The sequence below is a fragment of the Ursus arctos genome, unplaced genomic scaffold (genome assembly GCF_023065955.2).
Source record: "Ursus arctos isolate Adak ecotype North America unplaced genomic scaffold, UrsArc2.0 scaffold_12, whole genome shotgun sequence".
NCBI classification, from domain to species: Eukaryota; Metazoa; Chordata; class Mammalia; order Carnivora; family Ursidae; genus Ursus; species Ursus arctos.
This window is the reverse complement of record NW_026622786.1, coordinates 37,169,823-37,194,228: the sequence shown is the minus strand read 5'-3', so window position 1 is coordinate 37,194,228 and position 24,406 is coordinate 37,169,823. Positions and strand designations below refer to the sequence as shown.

Genomic DNA, 24,406 nt, shown 5'->3' with positions numbered 1-24,406 from the left:
CCTAACTTCTGCCTGTCAATATTCCTGGGAGCAAGCTACAGAAACCATGCAAATATTTACACGGAATTTTTAAATCCACAAGCCTCTTCCTATAAAGACTTCTAAAAATAAACTCTTAAAAAATAAATGCCTTAGATGCATTTTAATTTTTTAAAAGTTTCCTGAATTTAAAATCACAGGAAAACAACTTTCCTAAAAGCACAGAATTAATACATTTATTTGTCACCATGACCTTGGGTTTTTTTTTTTTCCTTTTTCTGCCCTCACCCTGGTAAATGACCCCCCAGAGGTTGACAAGTATCTAAAGATCCATAAAACATGAATTTAATAAGTATAATAAATCATTTGTCCCTGGCATTTTTAAGGTATGGCCTTATCGAGTTTTAACTGATATGTTTTGCAGGTACTCCTGCTGTTATATGGAAGCAATATAAGTTTAATATTTAGTTACTGCAACCCAAAGACACCATGTTTTACGGAAGTATGAAAACTTGGAGAGGAAATAGTGTCCCTAAAATATTTAAGGTAAGATTTTAAGCCACAAATCTAGCAAAAATTTTGAAGTTAATCATAATGAATTCTTTGAAAGTACATACTTTATTGGTGAAATCTTCACATTTCTGTTTTATGGTCAAATGTTAGTTGTTTATACTGAGAGCAGTGAGTATACTTCATAGTGCTAACGTCTTCCGAAAGACAATTTCCAGACATACCAGTTTTCTTAAAGTTAGATACTCTGCGCCTTGATTTTGTTAAAACAATAGGAAAATTAAAAATCCACCACTCATACATTTAAAACTCTTGCAGTTTTACTTAACTTCATTATACCAGTTGGAGAAAATAGATCCTGTTGAAAACCATTTCTGACAGGAAAAACAGTGCCAATATTCAGAAACTCATACACATGGATGATAAGCGAAATCATTAAGCTGAAACACATTGTGCATAAAAAACACCTGAAAATAAAAGCACGATCCTTACAGAATGCATCATCAGCTGCCATTTTCCTAACTAATCACTGCACCTTGTCCACGAGGTCAGAGGCCAGTAAAGTGATAGGTTCCTAAATAAAGCACGGACACGCTGCCACCACTCACGGTGTAAAATGACCATGGAAATGTATTTTTGTAAAGTGTGCTTATGTTGCTCTCTCTTGGTGAAAAAGTAGTACTGTTCCAATTGATTGCCACTGATTTTTAAACTTTTTTTTAAAGGTTTTCTTGCTAAGAGAAACAGTCTGTTTTGATACAGCATTTTTCAGTGCCATTTGCACAAATTAAAGTGCTAATTGCTAACTTCGAACAGCTAGAACTCTTTAAATAATTCTAAGTTTCTAAATTGACATGAATTAAAAGCCAGTTAGAGCACACACTCAAACGTTTTCATTTACGGACTCACAGGAAGTTTCGTTTTGTAATAAAGTAGCAAAGAGAACGATTCGGAGGGTACTAACTACGTGAGAAATGCTCCGTGAGCCTTGAAACCGGGGTCCCTGGAAGAAGGTACAAATAATCGCGGTCTTGTAAGTGCTCGACTGATTGAACGTGTTTGCGGCAACAAACCACAGTCCATTTGAAAAGAAAATTTAGTGGATAGACACAAGTAGTGGCAGAAGGTTCAAATGTTTAAAAAAACACTTGGGTGATGACCAATTTTAGAATCAGAACCAGTGGTTTACTGGAGCCAACAGGTACCTCCTTGCGAGAGCTGACGGTGCTCATACTTCCCAGTTACGTGGTTAGTGACAGTGTTGATAGTTGACATCTGTCGCGGCGGGAGTGTTTACACTACAGAAATTGGCAAACACTAGAAATTAGAGTTTTGTTTGTGTGTGTGTGTGAGAGTGTGTGTGTGTGTGTGTGTGTGTGTGTGTGTGTGTTTGGGGGGGTGGTCTCACAGTTAAACATTTACCAGCACTCCACTAGAAATGCCAAAATGTGAAAGAGCATGCCAGGAAAACCTTGGCCTTTGATCAATGACAATTGATATCGAATTAGGAAATTTTCCTAATTGCAATGAATGTGAATACTGAATAAAGGACCTCTCAGAAGTCATTACATGTTACCCATTGTATAAGCGAAGATACTACCAAGTTTAGTGTAGTATCTTGAAACAAAAGGGCATCTTTTCCCCTCCTTAATCCACTTAGAAATCCAACGATATATGGCACTTTGTTGTCAGAATAGAAACTATTTACAAGACTATTCCATCATGTTCCTTCCTCCAAATCAAGAGTCTTTTCAGAGAAGCACTCCAATCATATTTTTAAACAGATCTCTACAATGGTCAAACAGAGCTGGGTAACCTTTGGGAAATTTTTAACTTATCAAAATGCCACACTCAACCAAAGTGAGAGAGTGTCTTGTATGCTTTTGTATTTTTAATATGAGACTGAATAAAATGGAAGTTCAATGGCATAAACGAAGGCATAAAAGATACAAGCCAAAGTTTGTTTGACGAAGTCTTGAAAATGATGTTCCATAAGCCAAGCCCTTGGTGTGCTCCCTGGGTTACACTCACCTTTGGGAAGTAAGACTCAGACTTTTCAATATTCCTCTCCCTTGGAAGGCTTACTCGTACATTTAGAGAAATAAATTCAAGAAACCATTGTTAAGCTGTTTAAACCTCAGAGCAGGGTGTCCTCTCTGTAAGACAGGAAATCAGAACTCCTAAGGTACCAGAGTCTCGTGCAGCTCCCATATGTCAGAGGCACAGGAAATGAGCTCATCACGCACGGCTTCGCAGCCTGCGTCTGTATGAGGCCCAGCTCACTGTGTGGGGGGCATGACCAAGGCGAGGTTTGACTGATTATTATGCCAGTTCTGTCTGCCCCCGGGACCCACTTGAAGATGTTATACCTCAAGGTTTTTATTTTATTGAAAAGAATATAATATTAATTAATTAATGATTACATATAAATAATGGAAAGAGACTAATTGAGCGATAGTTCAGTTAAGTGGCTGCAACAATGTCACTAACAGTGACAGCACAGCTGAGCTATTGATAAACAGTACCAGACATCGAGGGCAACAATAGTGCCATTTAAATTAATCTTTCCATGTATTTCTTCATGATGAAAACCAATAACAAATTTTAGATGAAAAGATGTTAGAGAAGATCTAATCGTTAAAGCAGCAAGACTTGTCTCTTTATCATTAAAACCTCTGAATGGAAATATATTTAGTGATGTAAGATTGTTTCTAATATTATTGACAGAAGGACAGGAAGATCATCGTATTAGTAACATAGAAAGAAAGAGCTATTATACTGCAAAGAACAGTCAATGGGAATGCAATTTTCAATGTTACGAGTCATTAAATGGAAGATATATGAGAATCAGTTCTAAATACAACATATCATCGGGATCTATTGTGAAATCATGTAATAGAATGATAATTTTTTTAAAAACTGCACCAAATCAGTAATCTTCTTATTTAATAAAATAAAATCCTGACTTCTGGTACAGTTATTTTACAGGCTGTTCATCAGAGAAAATGAAAAAAAGACTTCATCTCATTGATGTCTTCAGAAATGCACAAATCAATCTTCATAACCGCCCTATGGTTACTTTCACTGTTATCCCCATTTTACAGGTAAGGAAAATGAGAAACAGGGTGAGAGGAACTTACTCAAGAGCAGACCAGTAGGAAGCGGTGGGGCTGAGATTCAAATCCTGCACTTCGTCTCCTGAATCCTGCCTCTTAGGTGCTCCACTACATACCTTTCATCGTTTGGGTTAAAGATAAAACTGTAGAAAGTCCAGGAGTCCTTTCTGAAGAGAAAGTTCATCTTGAGTTGTTTCTTGCCTCTCGATAGCCTATAATATTCAACATCCATTCTGCTTTCTGTATTAGTCATTATACCGATGCCTGGAAGGGCCATTCCACCTGGGAGCCAGAGCTAGGCCCTCATATTACTAGAGGTGCTCGGTGCTAACAGCAGTGGAATGTGTTATACAATTCTTTACATATAACTCTGCTATTTCTCATTATTACATTTCATTATAATGATTTGTTTAGGTGATTTTTTTCCTGCACTAGAATTTGAGCTCCTGGAAAGTGAGGATGTTATCTTATTAATAATAATTTGTTTCTCTGGTATTTAGCATAGTCCCTGACACAGAGTTGATACTCGATACATGTTTGTCAAAATGAAATTACATGCCATAGCCAAGGTAAGCAGGCTTGAAAGGAACAACTTTAGCCCGCATATTAAACACACAATCATTTTTTACACGAAATAAATTTTTTCACAACAATGAAAACATGCTTAGATAATTCCTTAATTGTTCTTCTTCATTCCTCATACAAAATAGATCAAAAATTCTTAAGGATTATTCCTCAGAAATGTCTCTTAAATCTGGATTATGGCCATCCCACCTAAGGTCGGGCCCTTGTCCTTACCTGCCTGCACTCCAGTCACAGTGTCCTACTTTCCTGCCCGCAAGGCCCGTCTTCCTCCCTCTCCACAAGGCCAACATAGGCAACACCATAACATGCGGACCCCAACTGTTCATTACTTGATATTAAAAAATGGTAATTGATTCCACTGTGTAAAGGGTAAAATTCAAACTGCTAAGAGTGGAATCTAAGGATTTTGTGATTTGGCCCCAACCTGCCTCTCCTTCCTTCAACACCCCAACCCATGTTTAGGCATGCTGAGTTTCTCTGTTCCCTGAGTGAGTCAGGCCTTCTCACCTCTGATGTCCCCTGTGTTTGGCACCGCCCCCCTTTTTAATCCCATATGTTGAAATCCTGCTCACATAATAAGACCCAGCTCAAATGCTCTTTTGTGACACTGGCTCCAGGTCTCCTATACAGCATACTCATAATTTCTGCTATACTCCCACAGCCCCCTCATATCTCCATTGCATTAATATTCAATGTAGGGAGTTATTATGTATCTTCCCACCCAGAACATGAGCTCTTCATATCCCAGAGCTCAGTTCAGTGGTGTCTGGCAGGTAGGAGGCCTGTTGTTGTTTGTGGTGTTAACACTCATCACTCCCTGTTGAACAAAACCAGGAGGAGTCAATAAAAATCTTTCATTATGATTTTTCTCTATACTTTCTTATTTCAGAAGAAGGTGTGTGGTGTGTGTGGTAATTCTATAATGCTTATAATTACCATGTCCTAAGAACAAATACGACTCTTCTTTACAGATTGTTCAATTCACCCTTCAATTCAGTGTTTACACAGAGATCCAATAGTTAGAGGAACTTTTTAGGAATTGAACAACTACATTGTCCCCTTGTCCCAAACTGACATGCTGTAAGAGGAAGAGCAAGGTGGAGAGCAAGGCTAGAAAATGGGTGATGGGAGAACCTGGAGCATGGTCCAGAATACCAGACTGGCTTTAGGAGCTCTTAATCCTAAAATATATCAACAGAATTATGTTTCTCGGGAGACAGTAGAGAAAGTCATGTGAAAATAAAAATAACAACAACAAATATTTATTGGGAGGCCCATGCCAGGCTCACGACTCTACATAAAATATCCCAATTAATTCCTTTCAACACTATGGAGAAACCCCTGCTCTACCATGAAGAAACTGAGGCCCAGAGTCATTGACACCCAGGTCATCTGGCATCAGAGCTCACTCTTTTCATTAGCATCTTAGTTTATTGGGAATAACAAAATCTAGGGGTTTTGGTTTTGTTTGATCTAACATTCTAGGCTGTGTAAATAGCTTACTTTGTGATTCTGAGAGTGAATTTCGTGGGTCCACAAAAGGTTTTTATTGAATGAAGATGATTACCACCTGGTAACAAGTTTCCTTAGTCCCATCCTTGTAGAACCTGAGGCCCGATGAGACCCCACCAGATTTAGAATCACAAAGTAGAGTCTTCGGGTCATTGGTGAGACATTTTTTATATACAATGGGGAAATTGCAATATTTTGCTACAAAAACTAGTGCTTGCTATTTTCCTCACAACAAAACAAAGTTTTGCTTTGTTTCCTCACAACAAACAGACAAAGTTGCTATTATTTTTAGGAAAGGAAGACTCTTCCACGCAGGTAGTTCACAGCAGAACCAGGGCTGGAACTCACATCATCTGCTTCCTATTCCACTGCATTTTCTACTACATAAGAGAAGTAAATAACAAAGTAGTTTAAAAATCATCAACTACGGAGAATAGTAGAGACTCCAGTCCTTGTGAGGAGCTTCATTTCATTTCCCCAAAGCCTTGGGGTTACTTGGCGAGGTGTTAATGATGCTATGGAGTCTTTTAGAAATCTGTAATCCCATTTAAACATTAATTACCTAGGTCAGCCCTGGAAACTGCTGTGGAAATTTCTAGCACGTACAGGGAGAAGCGAGATCAATATTAGAATATTTCAGGTCTAGAAGTGGGCTTCTCATGGTTTTCCAGGACATAGGATCTCAAGAGATTCTGAGCAGCACAGAACTTTAGAGACATTATAAACATGTACCTGATGCCCAGAGAAATAGGACACTAGGACTGTGAGCCAAACTGGTTTAAAAACACACACACACACACACATATATATCTATATCTCAAACCAAAAGTGTTAATAATAATGCAGAAATGGGATCTGCCTTTACTCTTTCCATACACTAATGATAAGAACTCAGTATTTTAGTTAAAACCACCAAAATGGGCAACGATTATTATTCTTAAAATGAGCGATATGCAATGTTTCACATGGGGAAAGTGGAACCGAATGAGATGAAATGGAGAAACTTAGAAATGGTCAGAAAAAATGAATTCAAAAGCAAATTATAAGTAATCTTTGGCTGAGAGCCTGAGGCTAAAACACAAAATTAAGCTAATTTCTGAGGAATCTACTTATTCGTTATTTGTACTAAATGTTTTATGACAAGTCTATTGCTTCAGTTTGAGATGAATCAAAAACATAATGGAATTAGCTGAAGTTGCTTATTTTAAAAATCCCTTCAGTTTCTTCCCCAAATTTGAGTTTTCCTTTGTGCTTTTCACATTACGATGTAGAACATTTACTGAATAAATACCAATTTGAGCTAAAATGATATTAGGTTTTGATGATCTACCTATTTTTAGCCTAAGGACTAAGTGATTTTCTGAATTCACATTTTCATCATTTTAATGAAAATGAAGTGATATGCTGAATGGTATTTTCTTAGATTGTATTAAGGTTTACATACTCTCGATTTTTCATATACGCGAAGTCATATATTTTTCCCTAAATCAGATATATTACAAATACACAGATATATTTTTACCGCTAACAGAATACTGCAGGCTTAAAAATGAATTTTATTATGTTCCTTGACCTTTTTAGAGTTATTTATTCTAACACTAGCAACAGCATATCTATAATAGAACAGAGCTTGGCTAAATTTATGCAGTTTTGAATTATCTTTGCAAGTTTTTGTCACAACAGTGTCAATTTTTGTACTTAAAGGGCTTGTGTCTGTTTGCACCTGTTCTTCGGACAAGATTTGGAATTTTCTCTTTCTTACTGTATGTTTTTGTTACTATATCAAATATTGAAGGCTGGCTTGTTATATATAAAAATGGTGTCATTTCTGTACAACAGTCAAGACACTACCTTCTAAGTCAAAATTTCAACATTTTTGATAACTATATACAATAGTTCAGGTTAAGCCATCATAGTACCATTCAGTATATAACTCTGTAGATACACTGAATAGTCATATATGTGCTACATTTTTAAGAGGGAGATTAACTGGGTAGTATCTCACGTGGGACAAAACAGGACTGAGCAAGATGAAACTTCTTAAAGCTTCCAAAGGGTCTAACATATTGCTTAAGGAAAACCTAAACATGGGGGGAAAATTGTCTCAATAAATTTTCTCTCTCATAAATAATACAACAAACTTCTAATAAATTCCAGCTTTGAAGGAAATTTGTTGTAAGCCAATAGGCCCTTTTGTTTGTCTAAGAAGATACTTTCAAATGGTAAGTGCTTCTAGATATACTATGTGTTATACAAAACTTTTATCTGCTGGCGGGTGACCATAAATTCTCATTAAAGACAAACTTTTATCATGTTAGACCCAATAAATCATTAATACATTTTCATAGAGCTTGGACCCCATTCTCACCACATTCGAAAGCATTTTAGGTCATTTTGCATATCACCATTATGTTGCAAATGTCAAATAGAGCTCATTTTTACCATTAAGGCAACTTATCTAGGACCATTATTCCTCGGTCAAACCAGCCCTCTTGAAACCCTGGTTCAAATATTCCTCTGGAAATGTCCAAATTCTCGACTGACAAGTGCAAGTAAATTCCTGCACTATATTTGTCAGTATTCATAATTATACCACCAGTGCATATTTGATAAATGATTAAATACCTTGATTACTTTATTAATAAATGAATTGGTTCAGTTTGTGTTTTCCCAAGTTTGGTCAATAGAAGACTAGTCCTGGGAGATGAATTTCAATTAAAGGTACCATAGTGAAATTAGTTAAGAAACTGATGTACATTCTAGTCTCTTGCTGAAGACTCTCTCCAGATCTTAAGATACTAAAGACTCAGAGAGGTCCTGAAAGAAGAGAAACACATCCCAATTTTTACATCTAATGCTTTACAAATCTACCTGATCATGGGCCTGGGCATTGCTGCCACCATGTTCTAGACATACGTGAATAATCATTAGGAGCTAACTTTCTCCAAATTAATTTAAAATTATTATTATCTTCCTCTCTGCAAAAGAGCTAAGTGTTAATTTTGTTTTAAGGCACTATATGAAGTTTTCTACACTTGAAATTATTTCAGGATGATTTATTTATGTAAAAAAGATTTCCAGTCATTTAATTGAATGAAATATATACATATGTGTATATGTGTGTGTGTGTGTATACACACACATCTTACGAATTATTTATATACACACACACATATATATCTTACAAATTATTTTATAAAATAGGGAGATACCAAACTACCCACATTGATCTCATCTTTATCTGTCACTGAAAAAAAAAAGTCAAAAAATTAACTTTTAAGGCATTCATAGAATACTTTAACCTTATAAAAATAATGGCAAATTTTAAAAATACATATTTTTAAAAGTCAATATTCATACTATGTGGTTGTGAATTCCAAAAACTAAGTCATACATGGCATTAATGTTACTACCGCATGAAAAGACTTTTAACCAAAGTACTTCCTTTCTTTAAAGGAAGAATATTTTCACTTCTTTCTATAGAAACATCTTAAAAAACAATGGTATGAACAGCAATGAGACTAGGATATGCTTCTTATTGAGGCATAGTATGATGTTTAACAATGATAAAACTATAAATTTCTATGAAAAATGAAAGTCATAACTAAGATACTGACATAATTCTATTCAGATTAGTAATACTGTTGTTATAGTCAGTGAATCTAGAGAGAGATAAAAGTGTCATTTCTAAATTTTAAAAAGGTCTGCCTTTCAGCTAACTAGGAGAAAAATTGACACCAATTTTGTTTACTCAACCTGACTTTAATAGCAGTGAAAGTTATCCCCATAGTGCTATTGCTGTCTGCACAGCAGAAGAAAATTACTGTGAAAACATATTTCATCACCTGAAAGCTTAATTAGAACCAATCTCCTCTACTACTAAAAAGTATGTGTGTGCGTGTCTGTGTGTGTGTGTGTGTGTGTGTGTGTAAGACAGAAATAACCATTTGATGACATGTTGTTGCTTTCTTATGTTAAACATTTTTTATTATAGTAATTGAAATAACTTCACCATACAGATATCACATGCTGAAGCATGACAATGCAATATTAATTGCACATTGTGTTGACATTTCAAGCATATTTTCTATAACAACATTTGCATTCATATACAGGTAGTAAACACATGGGGATAATTTGAGTCATGATTCATGGTAGCAAATGTATTGCTTTCAAGCTAATCTTGAAACCCAGAATCTTCAACAAATCTATAAAGAGTTGATATTGTAGCATGTACAGTAGTAATTATACGAACCAACCAGCTCAGGACCAAGAACTGCCATTGTTAAACTTTGAAAGAAAAATATCAGCATTATCTGATTACTTTGCAAGGTAAGTCTTCTTATTAATTTAAAAAATATTAGTCTATTGAGCAATGACTTTACCAATAGTTTTCAAGTTAGTGGTGGGGATAAAATAAAAGTTTTATGTAGCCCTTCTGAGACAATACAGCCCAGTTAATACAAAATATGGTACCTGAATAGTTTTTCTTTAATATACCATATACCCACTTATGACAAGGCAAAAAATCACCAAGAGAAGGGCAGCAATCTCAAAGAGTGCAGTAAGTTTTCATATACGACTTTTGGGTTGTAAGACTGTTATTTGTAGCCATGTATCTTGGTTCAAATAGTCTAGACAATTAATGTTTTTAGGCATAGAAACTTGGTTCCTAAAAGTCTCAGCAGACACACTGAACTTGATCTAATAACACATTTTATCTAAGTTTTATTGTTGTTGAGGTAAAAATACACCACCATAAAATGCAAGGAAAAACCAACATTTAAAAGGCAGGATTTATCCTTTCTGGACTTTGTTGATCAAAGGTCAAAACTTCAAAGGTTAAAGTGAAGAAGAGGAGGAGGATGTGAAAGAAGGAAAAAAGGAAGAAAGAAAAAGCAGTGTAAGGAATAAAATTTTGATCATGAATATATTTCCAAATTTTTTATTTATTTGTAAATAGTATTAACCCAAAATATTTAGATAACTAATTCAGAACTTGAAAACATAAATTTCTCAATTTAAAGAGCAAAGCCAATTTTCAAAATCATTAGATTACAGCAACACAACTAACAGAAGTTACACTTTTTATTGCTTAACCCTTAGAACCAGGTAACCTAAGACTCAAAATGTAAATTAGCATTACAGAACAGAAAAGGAAGGTATTTTCTGTCACTCTTCTCGAGGTAATTGCTATTATTTTTTAAAGAAAACACATTTAAGAATGAATCAGTGCTTTGCAGAAACCTAGAAATAATAGAGTTTATGCAACTATCAATTTTTTGGTACATTTGAAAAGGCCAAATATGTGTATGTTTAGATTTAAAAAGAATTTTTACATAGAATGGCTTTGACATGCTAAAGATGAAAGCATTTGGATTAATTTATATTAAAATGTGAAATTTCAAGTTAGATAACAAAATTCTACACTCATATGTTTTCCAAATTAAAAAGAGAATTAGAATGGAGTCCTTGATATCTAGAAGCCTCTATCATCCAGTTGTCTGTAAATATTCCTTAAAAGAAAGTTGCGGGGGGGTTTTGTTTGTTTGCTTGTCTGAGTTTGGTTCATTTTAGTTTTAGGGAGGAGGAATTAGTAGGCTATTTTTGTGTATTCAGACCTAATTTAGACATATGAAAAAATCTGTATAAATCTTTGCATCTGGCAGAGGTTATTTCCATATTTGATCCTGTTATAACTTCGTTTTTATACATGCAAGGTAAATGAAATGCTAGTAAAATAAAATTTGTTGCTAGTAAAAATAAACATAATATGAATCACAACAGTTCCTTCAACAGATTACATAAATGGTAACTAATTACAATGCTGGATAATTAAAGTGAAAACAAATCTGCCATCTCATACCATGTTCATAGATGAGATTTAAAACAAAGGTTGCTTTTTATATAATTCTGGAAATCACTGCAATCATATACAGTTCTGGAAAGCATTCCAATCTTAGATTTACAGAATGAGTAGGGATATGGGTTTTTTTTTTATAACAGAATAAAAATACACTTTAATCTTAAGTAAACCAAATTCCCTATTAAAATTCCTGGTAATATTGAATAACTTCTGAAGTTTTTCAAGTAAAGTTACTTTCTCTTCTGGAAGAGAGAATCAGACCCGTACTATCACTTATATTGATATGTTTTCACCTTACAAATAAAAAAATTATAATAAAAACTAAGGAATATTTTATACCTCTAAAACATTTCTATGGCCTCAAGAGACTTTCATGGTTTACTACTGAATCTTCTCTTCTTAGTTTCTCATTAGGGAATAAGCACTATAGCAACCATAGTCTACAGCACACCAGGTAATATATATAAATAATGAGCACATGGCTTTTATTCACAACTTTATCACATCAAACTAGATCAGTATAAATATGCAAATGTGAGCAAGAAAATTCTAGTGCTCAAAAAAAGCCAGATGTAAGTAGCTAGAGAAATGAAATTTGTTCATTAATTAGTTGGGTAGTTTCACACATTTTAACTTATTTTTCAAAGGTTCTTCAAGAGTGTGTGTGTGTGTGTGTGTGTGTGTGTGCGTGTGTGTGTGTTTTCTAGGGGGAGAGGGTTCATCCCCATGTTGAACATTCTTCTTTTTTGTTTTAAATGAAAATTTCACTCTTTTATCACTAAAGACAGAAGTCCCAAAGCACCCACTCTAGCATACTAAATAACCATTTTGATTTAAATTAATACAAGTGAGTGACCAACAAACTGGATAGATATCAAATACCAGACACTTGAAATTATGTATCATTCATGGATAGATCATGAACTTAAAAGAAAAATTATTTAAAATACTTCATGAAAAGACCTACTTGCTTATCACTCTTACAATAATCTTGTAATATTCCAATTTTTGCATTATTTATTCTAAGAAATCTGTAATATATTTGAGAATTCACAAAATGGAGTCACAAACACTCAGAGTTACACTGTAATTTCCTTTATCCTGACATCCTTATCCTCTTTTTCCCCAAAGACAGTAACAAATTCTTCTTTGGGATGCATTTAGCAAGGAAAAGTATCTATTGGAATACGGATGTTAAGTAGTCATAAAGAATCAAGTAGTGATAATTTAAGGGAAGACATGTTTTAACCTATCACAGCCTCAGAATGTGGCTTTAAAAGCAAAATATATCTAACTTACAACTTTAGGTTGCCAATTATCCTTTTTTGCAAATTAAACTAGGACAGTTTGCTTCTCTTGGTTCTCCTGCTTTGAGGCCATTTCTTGATTTATTGGAAGTAGTTTCTAGGATAATAAAAGGTAAAACATTCCTAAATTTTGCCTATAATTAGCATCTATGAGAAAATAAGACTGTTGGGAGAAGTTTAAACAAACTGCTGAAAGATGAATATTGTAATTTCTAAGGATTTCCATGTCAATGATAGTGCTGTTTATATTTTTATAGAAAGCTGAAAGCTCACTCATTGTTTTTGAAACTATAAGCAAGAAAAGGAAGTAAATTGCTATGAAATGTATGCATAATAACTTCAGACACAAAGAAAACTTCATCCTCTATTTTGATTTTAGAAAATTCTCGAGGGTACATCCATGACTAATAATATCTAGTAATCAGAATCTTCTATTTGCAATAATTAGATTATTTTCGATGCTGCAGTGTGAAACTCTATATTAGACTTTACAATGTAAGTTGGTCTCAACATTAAGAGACTTACCAAATAAGTGTGAGACATTATCCTATCACACCAAAATGAGTTTGAAATGTCAACTCTTCTACTTCTGAAGAACAGAAGAAATTGTATTTGACCATATGTACCCATTGGAGATATACTTTCAAATAAAAGTGAGTGGTATGAAATACGAAAATCAGATGGAAAGATTTTATTATTACCATCATGTTCTGTTCCTTTATGTGACTCCCAATGAAAAGTAGAAAATAAAAGCTAGTTCACGTTTTGTTTACTTTTAACTCACTGGATTGTCTTCCATTTTAGATCACTGTATGATCTTACTAAAGCCTTACTGAAAATGTACATTATCACAAGTAGCTAAATTTCCACACAGAGGAATAAAAATATTGGGAAAATCAGGTTGAGATTTTTATAGTACTCTGCACTGTGCTATAGTAATGATAAACCCGTTTCACATTTAATCCTATCATCAAGCAACACCAGGCTTCTTGCTTTGTTTTTCATTTGAAATGGCTACTATATATAAGAGAATTAATAAGGTATTATACTATTAATGCTTTTTCAAGTCAAAAGAAGTGTTATCTAGAAAATAATTTAACATTGAAATGGGATCTTCAAGATCAATTCTGTTTTATATACTCTGCAGCAAAAATAACATTTCTAGTAGGAAGGTATTAATTATAAACCTAGCAAATTCTAGACATTCACATATTTGTGTAAACAATTTAACATGGTTTATTACATTTCCAGAAAGGTTAAGTCTTATATCCAGTTTTCTGCTAATTCTTCTTTCATATATTATAATAAATATATATGTGTTATTTGAGTGCACGTGTATATATTTTCACACATATATGTCATATATACATAAAACAGCACTTAATGGTCACTTTCTTTGCATGTTTAAATTGAAGGGAAAAAAATGAATTGCTATTATGCATAATCCATGGCAATCTTCCTTTCTGTTTCACAAATGGCCATATCGGGATGTAAACAAAACATTGGAGCGAGTCATTCCAGGTGAACTGTATTTCAAGGTGTAGGCTGGTGTTCTCATGAAGAATTGTGTACTTCCTGGTAATAAATACCTACAAATGACAGTTAAAAAATTATACTTTACAAACAAGTTAATATTAACATCTCTCACTAAAGTGTTCTGTGGTTAATAATTTATATATGCTACACGAGAAGCAATACTGTAACAATGCATCCTACGTTGAAAAATGTTCTCTCCCAGACTGAGGTGGGAAGGTGGAAGATGGTCATAAAAGCCTCACCTAAAGAGCTGAATACAGATGCAACTATGATCTTAGTATCCCAAGACATCCCATAAAGAGCCATTATACTCACATGCTAGGAAACTATTTCCACGGCTCATGTTAATTTGAAATTCATCATTAATCTCTATAAATAATATGTGAAACCAGTCAAATATTTCTTAAAAACATGTGATATGAGAATTTGGCTGGCCACATTACCAATAATTGTTTGTTTCAAGGATGTTGGAACCATTAATTATAATTTAATAATATTTCATCAATATATTATGACTATAGGTAATCTAAGAGAAAAAGTTAAAGGCTAAAAGTCATAATTATAAAATTTATATTCATAGACCACACGGTTCTTATAACAGAACACCAGAAACAATCATGATCACAGGTTACATGCAATCCTTGAAGCCAAATGTATTTCAGAATACATGAATTTTCCAGATTTTAGAATGATATACTGTATATACCATATATAATATAATATCTCCATCGGGGCCTTGACGCAGCATCCTGAAATCAAACCATTAATATTTCTGTAGTGAAACATATGAATACTCACAATAGATAGGATGAAAATAATTAATAACTTCATGCCAATTCAGGTCAGGTCATATTTGCCAATAAAAAGGTTACTCTTCCTTTCTTTTTAGTTTTCAGAGATTTGAGAATAAGAAATTGTAAATAAGAACGTGCACCTGTATAATTTGTTTCTCTCTGGAAAAACTGATTAGCATTAGGCCACTCCAATCTATATATCTAGAGAAAAATGGAAATCCACAAGGAAATCCACATGAGCAAATGTAAATAAACATTACTATTAAAAGTATAAATCTTGGTAATGACAAGAAGGACATGCTATAAAGTCAGGACAAAGACATATATGAGGAATTTCCAAAACCAGAGGTAGCAATAGAAGGAGATTTGACATTTTTGAAAAAATAAACAATATTGGTAGAGCATCAACTCATTTATTTTTTCCACTTTACATTAGAATCTTCCAGCAACAGTATCATACTTCCATAGACACGCAAAGAAATCAAAGGCCAAGAGTACTCTTAGCTACCTATTCTACATTAAATAATGTTGATAGCTACTATACCTCCATGCCAATGGAAAGTTACATTTATAGTTGTGTTATATAAATTTTATAGAAGAATATGAACTCAGTATGATCAAGCTGCATATGGCATTCAGATTAAAATGGAAGAATTCCCCATAACATCCATAAACATCATTTTATCATGAATGATCTAATAATATCTTCTAAATCTATTACCTAGTAGCACAAACTATAAATAATTGCTCAAATCATTAAGTTAATAGAGCAGTAAAATAATACACAACAAACCAAATTAAATCAAAATTGCACAATGGGTGATGAATAATGAAACAATTGATTTCTCACATCACAGATTATATAAATTATTTTCTTAATATCACTAGGGTAATTTATATGGATTAATTATTATGTCAAGAGCTAGTGGAGTCATGATGATTAATCTGATATCTTCTGTCATGAAAAGGCTCCCTTCCTATCTAAGACAAAGGTGTGAAAGAAAATAAGGTGTTTGATCAAAACCCACTGCTTTTTATTAGTTGAGAGTTATTCTACCTTCTATTGAAAATGCATTCTGATTATATTGATAATTATCAGAGTACACAATAACTTCTACCAACTTCCTTTTGAAGAACTTCCAAGCAATAGTTACTACTGACATTACAATAACATTCACATATCCTTTTGAGTTAAAGATCTCCAGTCCACAGAGGAAAAATACAAGCACAAAATCCAGGGTTACAGCTAACCTATACTATTTTATTTAACACTATGTAATACTTAGTGTTTTCTACATACTCAGCACTATTCTAATTGCTTTATAAATACTAGCTCATTTATTCTCATAACAGTTCCATACAGTAGATATGACTGTGTGCTTCATGTTATAGATGTGCACCCTGGAGCATACAGGGCTCAAATGTCTTGCCCACAGTTACACAGCTAGTAAATGGCAGAGCTCGGCCTCAGACCCATGTGCGCCAACTCCAGAATCAGTGCTCTTAGTAACTGTACTATTTTGTCATTTCTCTGTATGAATCTCAGTTTTAAAACTAATGGATACGAAGATTATACTCATTTTTTTCAAAACTACAAAGTATAAAATAACCTAGAAAGTAGAAAAAGATTGTACCTCCACAAACCTAAACTTTTTAAAAGAATCAGAAAAGGCTAAAATGAAACTTTGGTGAAAAATAAGTTCAGTATGAACTAAAAAAAGCATATGAAATCACATTGGAAGAAACTTTGTTTCCCTAAAGCAAGTGCTGTGGGCTATTTTAAAGCTTTACAGGGAAACACGACAGATTATTTGCCTTAATATCTCCATTAAAATCTCTTGGGACATCCCACACTAGCTGAACATCAAAGATTATGCTTGAAATGTTCTTTGCAATGAAATTAAATAATACAATTTGATTGTTTTTAGCCAGAAGAGTATCTCTGAGAAGTACACTTATAGACTATGTATCTAAAGAGTGTGTTAAAGCACCAAAAACTGTGAAAAGTTTACAGCTTTACCTTTATTCTATCTTACTCTCGATGTACAAAATAGTTAACTTGTAGGTACCAAGGAGAACTACCCCAGACTACCCTCACTCCTCATCACTGACACTAGGTGTACACCACCTCACATGTCCATCACATAGACATAAAACATGCCTTTGTCCAAGTCCTACTTGATGTAGAATTGGTCTGTCATGTACCAACTTCTTCCTGACCATGGAGGATCTCTACAACATGAGCATTTCAAGACCGGTAGGGAATTAGCCTTGAAAACTTAAGCTACACCCACCTTCTGAGATTTTCCTGTGGTAAGATCAGTACCCCTGAGACCCCCAAAATAAACTCAGCTTCCTGGTTTGGGGAACAAAGGTAAATAAAGTTCATCATAATATTTATCCTATGTTTTAAATTTTTTTCTACTGTGGTATAATATATATATACCATGAAACTTACTGGTTTTATTATTTTTAAGTGTACAAATCAGAGCATTAAGTACATTCACAATGCTGTGTAACCATCACCACAATCTGGTTCAGAACATTTTCATCCCAAACAGAAACTCTTTGCCCACTGAACACTAAATCCCCATTTCCTCCTCCCCATTCCCTGGTAAGCTCTATTCTACTTTCTGTCTCTATGAATTTGTCTACTCTAGATACCTCATATATAGTGGAATCATATAACATATTTTGTCCTTTTGTGTCTGGCTTATTTAATTAGCATGATTTCAAGGTTCATCCATGTTGTAGCATGTGTCAGAATTTTTTCCTCTTATATAGACTGAATACTATTTCATTGTATGTCTATATCACATTGCGTTTATCCATTCATCTGTTGGTGGACACCTGAGTTGTTTCCACCTTTTGACTATAGTGAATAATGTTGCTATAAACACTGTTGTGCAAGCATTTCTTTGAGTCCTTGTTTTCAATTCTTTTGGGTCTATACCGGGAGTGAAACTGCTGGGACACATGGCAATTCTATCTTTAACTTTTTGAGGAACTACCAAACTTTTCCATAGCAGCCACATCATTCCACATTCTGAGATAGTGAGTGCAGAGCATGAGGATTCCAACTTCTCAATATCCTCACTGACACTTATTTCACATTTGGAGGATAAAGCCATCCTAGTGAGTGTGGATTTTCCCTTTAACTTTGATTTGGGCTACGGGTTGGGGGAAGCTCTAGTTTCAAGTCCCATCTCTGCCATAGCTAGCAATGTGGATTTGGAGAAGTCATTTAACCTCTTTGGTCCTCGGTTTTCAGTTTTCTCATCTGTGAAGAGAGTCCGGTAGTTTCTGCCATGCCTGGCTCACAGAGCATAGAGCCAATGAAATAGTGCACAAGGGTGAAATATTATTTATGTGTTATGAACATCAGCCTCAGGAGGGAAGACCATCCCTGTTCTGAAATAGATGTTTCAAGCTATCATAGCCTAGGGCCATAATGGTACCACTATTTAACTCAATTGTATAGTACACATTTGAAAGTGCATAAAATATAAATGTCCAGCTTAATGAATATTATAAAATGATTACGTGTGTAGCTGCTACCCAGGTTAAATAAATGAATATTCCTAGCACCCCCCGAGTCCTCTATTACAGCACCCTCCCATTTTTCCAATATCTTCCCCATTTTTTTATAGAATGCTCAGTTTTTTTGTAGGAGTTCTTATACAACCTAAGAATCTTATGTAGGTTATATGGGTGGCAAATACTTTCTTCCATTCACTGGCTTGCTTTTTCACCCTCTTAACAGGGTCTTCGAATGAATAAATATTCTATTTTTAATGTAGTAAAATTCATCTTTTCATTTATGATCTGCACTTTTTGGTCCTATTTTTTAATAATCTTTGCATACCTCAAAGTCATGAAAATATTCCCCTGCATTATCTTCTGTAATCTTTAGTTTTGCCTTTCACATCTGTGTAGTCAATTCATTGGAGACGATTTTTGCGTACGGTGTAGGTAAACTCAAGTTTCCTTTTTTTATTATTATTATTTAGAAACCCAATTGTCTCAGCACCATTTTTTAAAACAAATTTCTTTTTCCCATTTGTCATAAATCAAATGTACCTCTTTTTCTCATAAACTAACTCTCTATATACACCTGGGTCTACTTACACGACTTTTCTGAATGGTTTCATTGGTCTGTCTATCCTTTTGACAATATTACACCATCTTAAATTACTTTAACGTATTATAAGTCTCAGTACACAACAGTTAATAAATCCTACCATTTTATTTTTCTATTTCAAGAGTGTCTTATCTATTCTTGGCCCTTTGCTTTTCTGTATAAATATTAGAACAAGCTTTGGTCAAAGACTGTGCCTTCCCCCCAAAATTTGTTCAGATTTATATTATGATTACATTGAATTTAGAGATGTTCAGAACTATTTAAGAGCTGACATTTGATGATACTGATCCAATGATGAATAAGGTATATCTTCCCATTTTTTACATTTTCCTACATAAAAGTCTTGCACATTTTTGTTACATTTATTACTAAGTATTAACTATTCTTTGATGCTACTGAAAATGATATCATACCTAAAATTTCATATTCTAGCTGTTTGCTGTTGATATAGGAAAAAAAACAATTGATTTTCTTATCTTGACCTTATTTCATTAAACTTGTTAAATTTACTTAATAATTTATCTAGATTTATTTAGATTTCTAAGAACACAATCATATCCATTGGTAAAGAGTTTCAGTTTAGTGCCTTTTCTTTTGCATGCCTCATTGAACCAACTAGGACCTTTGCTACAATGTTAAATAGAAGTAGTAGTAACAAGCAATCATGTCTTGTTCCTCATCTCAGAAGGAAAGCCTTCAACATTTCATCATTAGGTATGTTTGTTGTAGGTTTTGTGTAGTTATTCTTTATTAGATTAAGGAATTTCCCTTTTGTTTCCAGCTTGTTAAACATTTTTTAAAAACATGTATACTGAATTCTAACAAGTGATTTATCTATATCTTTTGAAATGATCTTTTATTCTATTAAAATCCCATTGATCACTTTTTAATGTTACTGCACCCTTAAATTGATGCACTAAACAGAAGTTGGTCATAATACATTATCCAATTTGAAGTTCCTGGGTTCATTTTGCTGATATTTCATTTAAGACTTTTGCTTCTGTGTTCAGGAGTAACACTGAACTTTCACTATCCTTTAACATAATGTCTTGGTTAGGTTTTAGTACGAAAGGTATGGGGGCTTCATTAAACAAGGTGGAGAATGTCCCCTCCTTTTCTGTTCTCTGGATAGGTTTAATAGAATTGGATAGTGAAGACCTGTGAATCTGGAATTATCTTTGTGAGAGGGTTTTTAATTACTGATTCAATTTCTTCAATAGTTAAGACTAATTAGTCTCTTCTTTATAGGACTTTCTAACAAGAAGTTTTGTCATTTTTGGTAATATATGTTTTTCCAGGAATTTGTTAACTTAATCTAAATCACCAAGTTTATCAGCATGAAATTGTTCATATTTTCTTATAAAATTTTCAATGTTTGTAGGATCTGTAGTGATGTCTCTTTGTTCTTAATGTTAACTATTTTCTTTCATATTCTTGATCAGTCACACCAGTTGTTTATCAATTTTATTAATCTTTTCAAAAACATATTTTTGGCCATGTTGATCTTCTTTATTCTGTTTGTTACATTATATTATTAATTTCTGCTGTCATTTTTATTTCCTTTCTGTACATTCTTTGGGTTTATTTTAATGTCATTTTGTCACTTTTCAAAATGGTTGCTGATGTCATTTAATTTTTGCCTTTCCTCTTGCCTAATATGTTCATGTAAGTCTATAAATCTGCCTATAACAATGATTTGTCTACATACTACAATTTTTTGTTTGTAATATTTGTGTTATCATCCAGTTCAAAATATTTTGTTACATCCATTATGATTTCTTTGATTCATGAGGTAATTAAAAGTATATTTTTTATCCTTCCAAATATGGATATTCCAATTATATTTTTTGCTTTTGTTTTCTAACTTAATGGCATGGGGTCAGGGAAAAAAACCCTCTGTACGACTTAAGTCTTCTGAAATTTGTTGAAATATGTTTTATTATTGTACTATCTGATTGACTTTTGTAGAAGTTCCCAGTGTGCTTGGTGTTTTATATTCTGAGATCCTTGGATTCACTTCTATATATGATGGTTAGGTGTGTTAGCTTTATTGTTAAAATGTTCTATATCTTTAATATATATATATATATATCTTCATCTACAGTTTGTAGATTTGTCTGTTTTTCCTTGTAATTCTGCTAACTTTTGCCTTGCAAAACATTGAGAACACTGTTACTCCTAGGAATCTAGAGTGTTCACCAACATCCCCATCTTTGGCAGGTCTTGAACTACCTTTTCCCTTAGGTCCATGAATCTATCAAAAGTATTAGTCAGTACTAACAAGCGCTCACTAAGTACCTGATTAACTCTCCACTGTCTTCAAGCAAAGGTTTTGGTATTTTGTCTAACTTTCCTAGTTGTCATTAAAGGGAGGATTTGTCCAAAAGTCTAGTGCTCTATTACCAAAGGCAGAAGTTTGAACTCAGTGGTTTTTAAAAATGTTTTCAACCATGAAACCCATTATGAAATGAGCTTATATGGAAGTTGAGTACATGAAATACAGAAACACAGAGATGTTGATGATACAAAGTATTTGGAGATCCCAAAGCTTCCCAAATAAGTGTAGTTAAAGTATTGAGCTGGTCCCAAGAACTCTAGTAACATGGAGATATTTGTGTATCCCCACCCATCTGGGTTTATATATCAGTCTATTTGCCTAATTATGAGTCTACCTCTGAGAAATGGCTTTCCACCTGGTGTGCCTATTATTATTTTTCTAAGACTTCAAGATTCAAGGCTACTCTGTTCCATGGAATGGGTGGCATGTACACTTTAAAGTCTCTTTAGAAAGATCATGCAGATCTTTGGTCAAGATAAATGTGGTCCATAAACCTGACTGATGTTATCACTATTTTTTTTCTCTTTTAATTTTACAGATAAATTACCTAAATATATATATCTCCTCATGAAGTATTTAGGCATACCTCATATATTATTTATATTAGGCATATATATTTATAAATATTAATTTATACTTTATTAGGTATACTTCATAAGTAAAATTTATGTATTAATAAATACCAAATTAAGTGACTTCTACATGTAAAGTAAAAAGCTATAGGTTCCTAATTGATAAGGAAAAGAAGATATGGCCAATTTTCACATGTTTTTAAGTTAATGTGACACTGACTTGGGTTTTAATAGCTAGATATTAGGAGGACATGTTTATTTCTCTCTCCTCTTTGTGTTTCCAAGTAGAATTTCCACCAAATTTCTGGCCTTTTACCAGAGTGAGTTATCTGATTTTCAGGTTTAAAAGAAGGAACCAGGTATGCTTGGCTATGTCCCTTTCTCTTGTTGGATCAGCCTATCTGTAGAAAGGATGCATTCTTAATTGCTCACTAGCCAATACTAATAGAACTAGATTTTATGGGGTAGTGTTAGTGGAAGGTTTAGGTTGATCTTGCTCTGCCCATGACTGGATCTGTACATTTAATTCTATAATTCAATTTTAGAGAACTCACTTGGCTCAAATCTACACCATTTTCCCTCAGTGTAGCTTTACTCAGTAATGAAGCTATATTCTGATGATCATCTGTCTGATTCCTACATTTCTCTCTCTCAAATGGTTCTGAACTTGCGCAGGAATAAAGGGTGTGTTTTACTAACCCCTCTCCCCCCGGAATGCTTATAATCATCATACTGGGGCTATACTGAGTATTTATCAGAAGTCCAGAACTCAAGATTCCAGAGTAGGAATATCTCTTCTGACCACCAGATGGGGAAGAAAATAAAAAGACCTGACACAATTGTAAGGTGTAACTTCTTCCTCCAGAGTGACCTCATTCTATTTTGCCTGCCTACTAAAGTTACGAGAGCCCTCAATAGAAAATGCATTATAAAATCTATAATTGCAAGAGTCACACTGAAGAGTTTAAAACCATCCTTCCTAGACTGGAACTTAAGATTTTCCTGATCATGCTCCCAGAGTATCACTCCTTAAAGCGAAGCCACTTCGTTTATATGTTGTAATGTCTTAATGACGATCATCATTCTTTTAAATCATACAAAAATATTAATGAAAGTAAGTTTTATTTCAATAATTTGCTTCAGTCAAATCATTAAACTGTAGAATATTGCTTTGATATTTACATATTTCAAATATTAATGGCTAGCTTTACCTCTATCATTGTTGTGATCACTCAGCTTCTATTTGCAGGGGGAGAGTTAAAATACATTAGAGGTACCACAATAATATAATGTCAGAATCCAAGACAAACAGATTAAAAATACATCTTTCAACACTTTTTGTGAAATATACTCCAAGTCATTTTGCTGTTGCAGGTCAGTTTTGTAAAAAGTTAGCCTTATTATATACTTCCTATGATCTCTTTAATAAACAGATCAATTTCTGGGTGTTTCAAAAGACAATCCCAGCTATGGTGGTTCTTTTTCCTCATTGCATATTCAACTGTTGGTTGAATGCTATCATCATTTGACTATCACCTAGTTTTTCAAAGTCACCGTTTATTCTCTTCTATCCAGAGTAGTACTGCAACTTATACATACTAAAAATAAAATCACATGTTCATCTTTAATTCTAATGGGCACACTATGGTTGCATAGAGAAATGCCAAGACGTACTATTTTTTCAATCTGTGTATTTTTGCAGCTTAAAAATAATATTATTTTTCATGATTTGAAAAACTACCTATTTTAACTGGACAGTATTTATAAAAACACAATTTTTAAATGAAACTTAACAAAATTCACCTCCCATAGATGCTTGTCATGATGAAGGGAGTAAGATTAAACTAAAGGCATCTTCTCAACTTATCAGGCTGAAAGATAAATTTGAAATTTCCCTATTGGTGAAAAAAGTCAAGTTTATGACCATTTTTGGATGCTTTTACTCGGCATTTGAAAGCAAAATTATATAAACCAAATAATCTCATTTCCAAGTAGATTATTTCTGTCACCTTAAGGTTTGTGGTTGCTGTCCTTGTTTGATCCTTTAAAGGTAAAGATGGTGCAAGTTAAAAGTCTTTTGTAGATAACAGCATGTATGAATTTTCGGTCTTTAGCTTTTTCTCTAGCTATATAAATAAAAAGAGACTTTC

At 33.6% G+C, this 24,406-nt stretch overlaps 1 protein-coding gene across 4 annotated transcripts in view; it reads right to left on the bottom strand.

Moving 5' to 3' along the window:
- Positions 1-9,663: 9,663 nt before the first annotated feature.
- TTLL7 (tubulin tyrosine ligase like 7) overlaps positions 9,664-24,406 on the bottom strand; it is a 193,689-nt gene continuing 178,946 nt past the window's right edge. For 3 of the 4 annotated variants that reach the window (XM_048220266.2, XM_026497719.4, XM_057310531.1), the window contains exon 21: positions 9,664-14,464. In XM_048220266.2, coding sequence (XP_048076223.1) covers positions 14,344-14,464 — 121 coding nt within the window. In that variant the 3' untranslated portion in view covers positions 9,664-14,343. Of the gene's footprint in view, positions 14,465-23,365; positions 24,383-24,406 lie in introns of those variants that run through there. The other variant, XM_057310532.1, reaches the window with a different exon arrangement.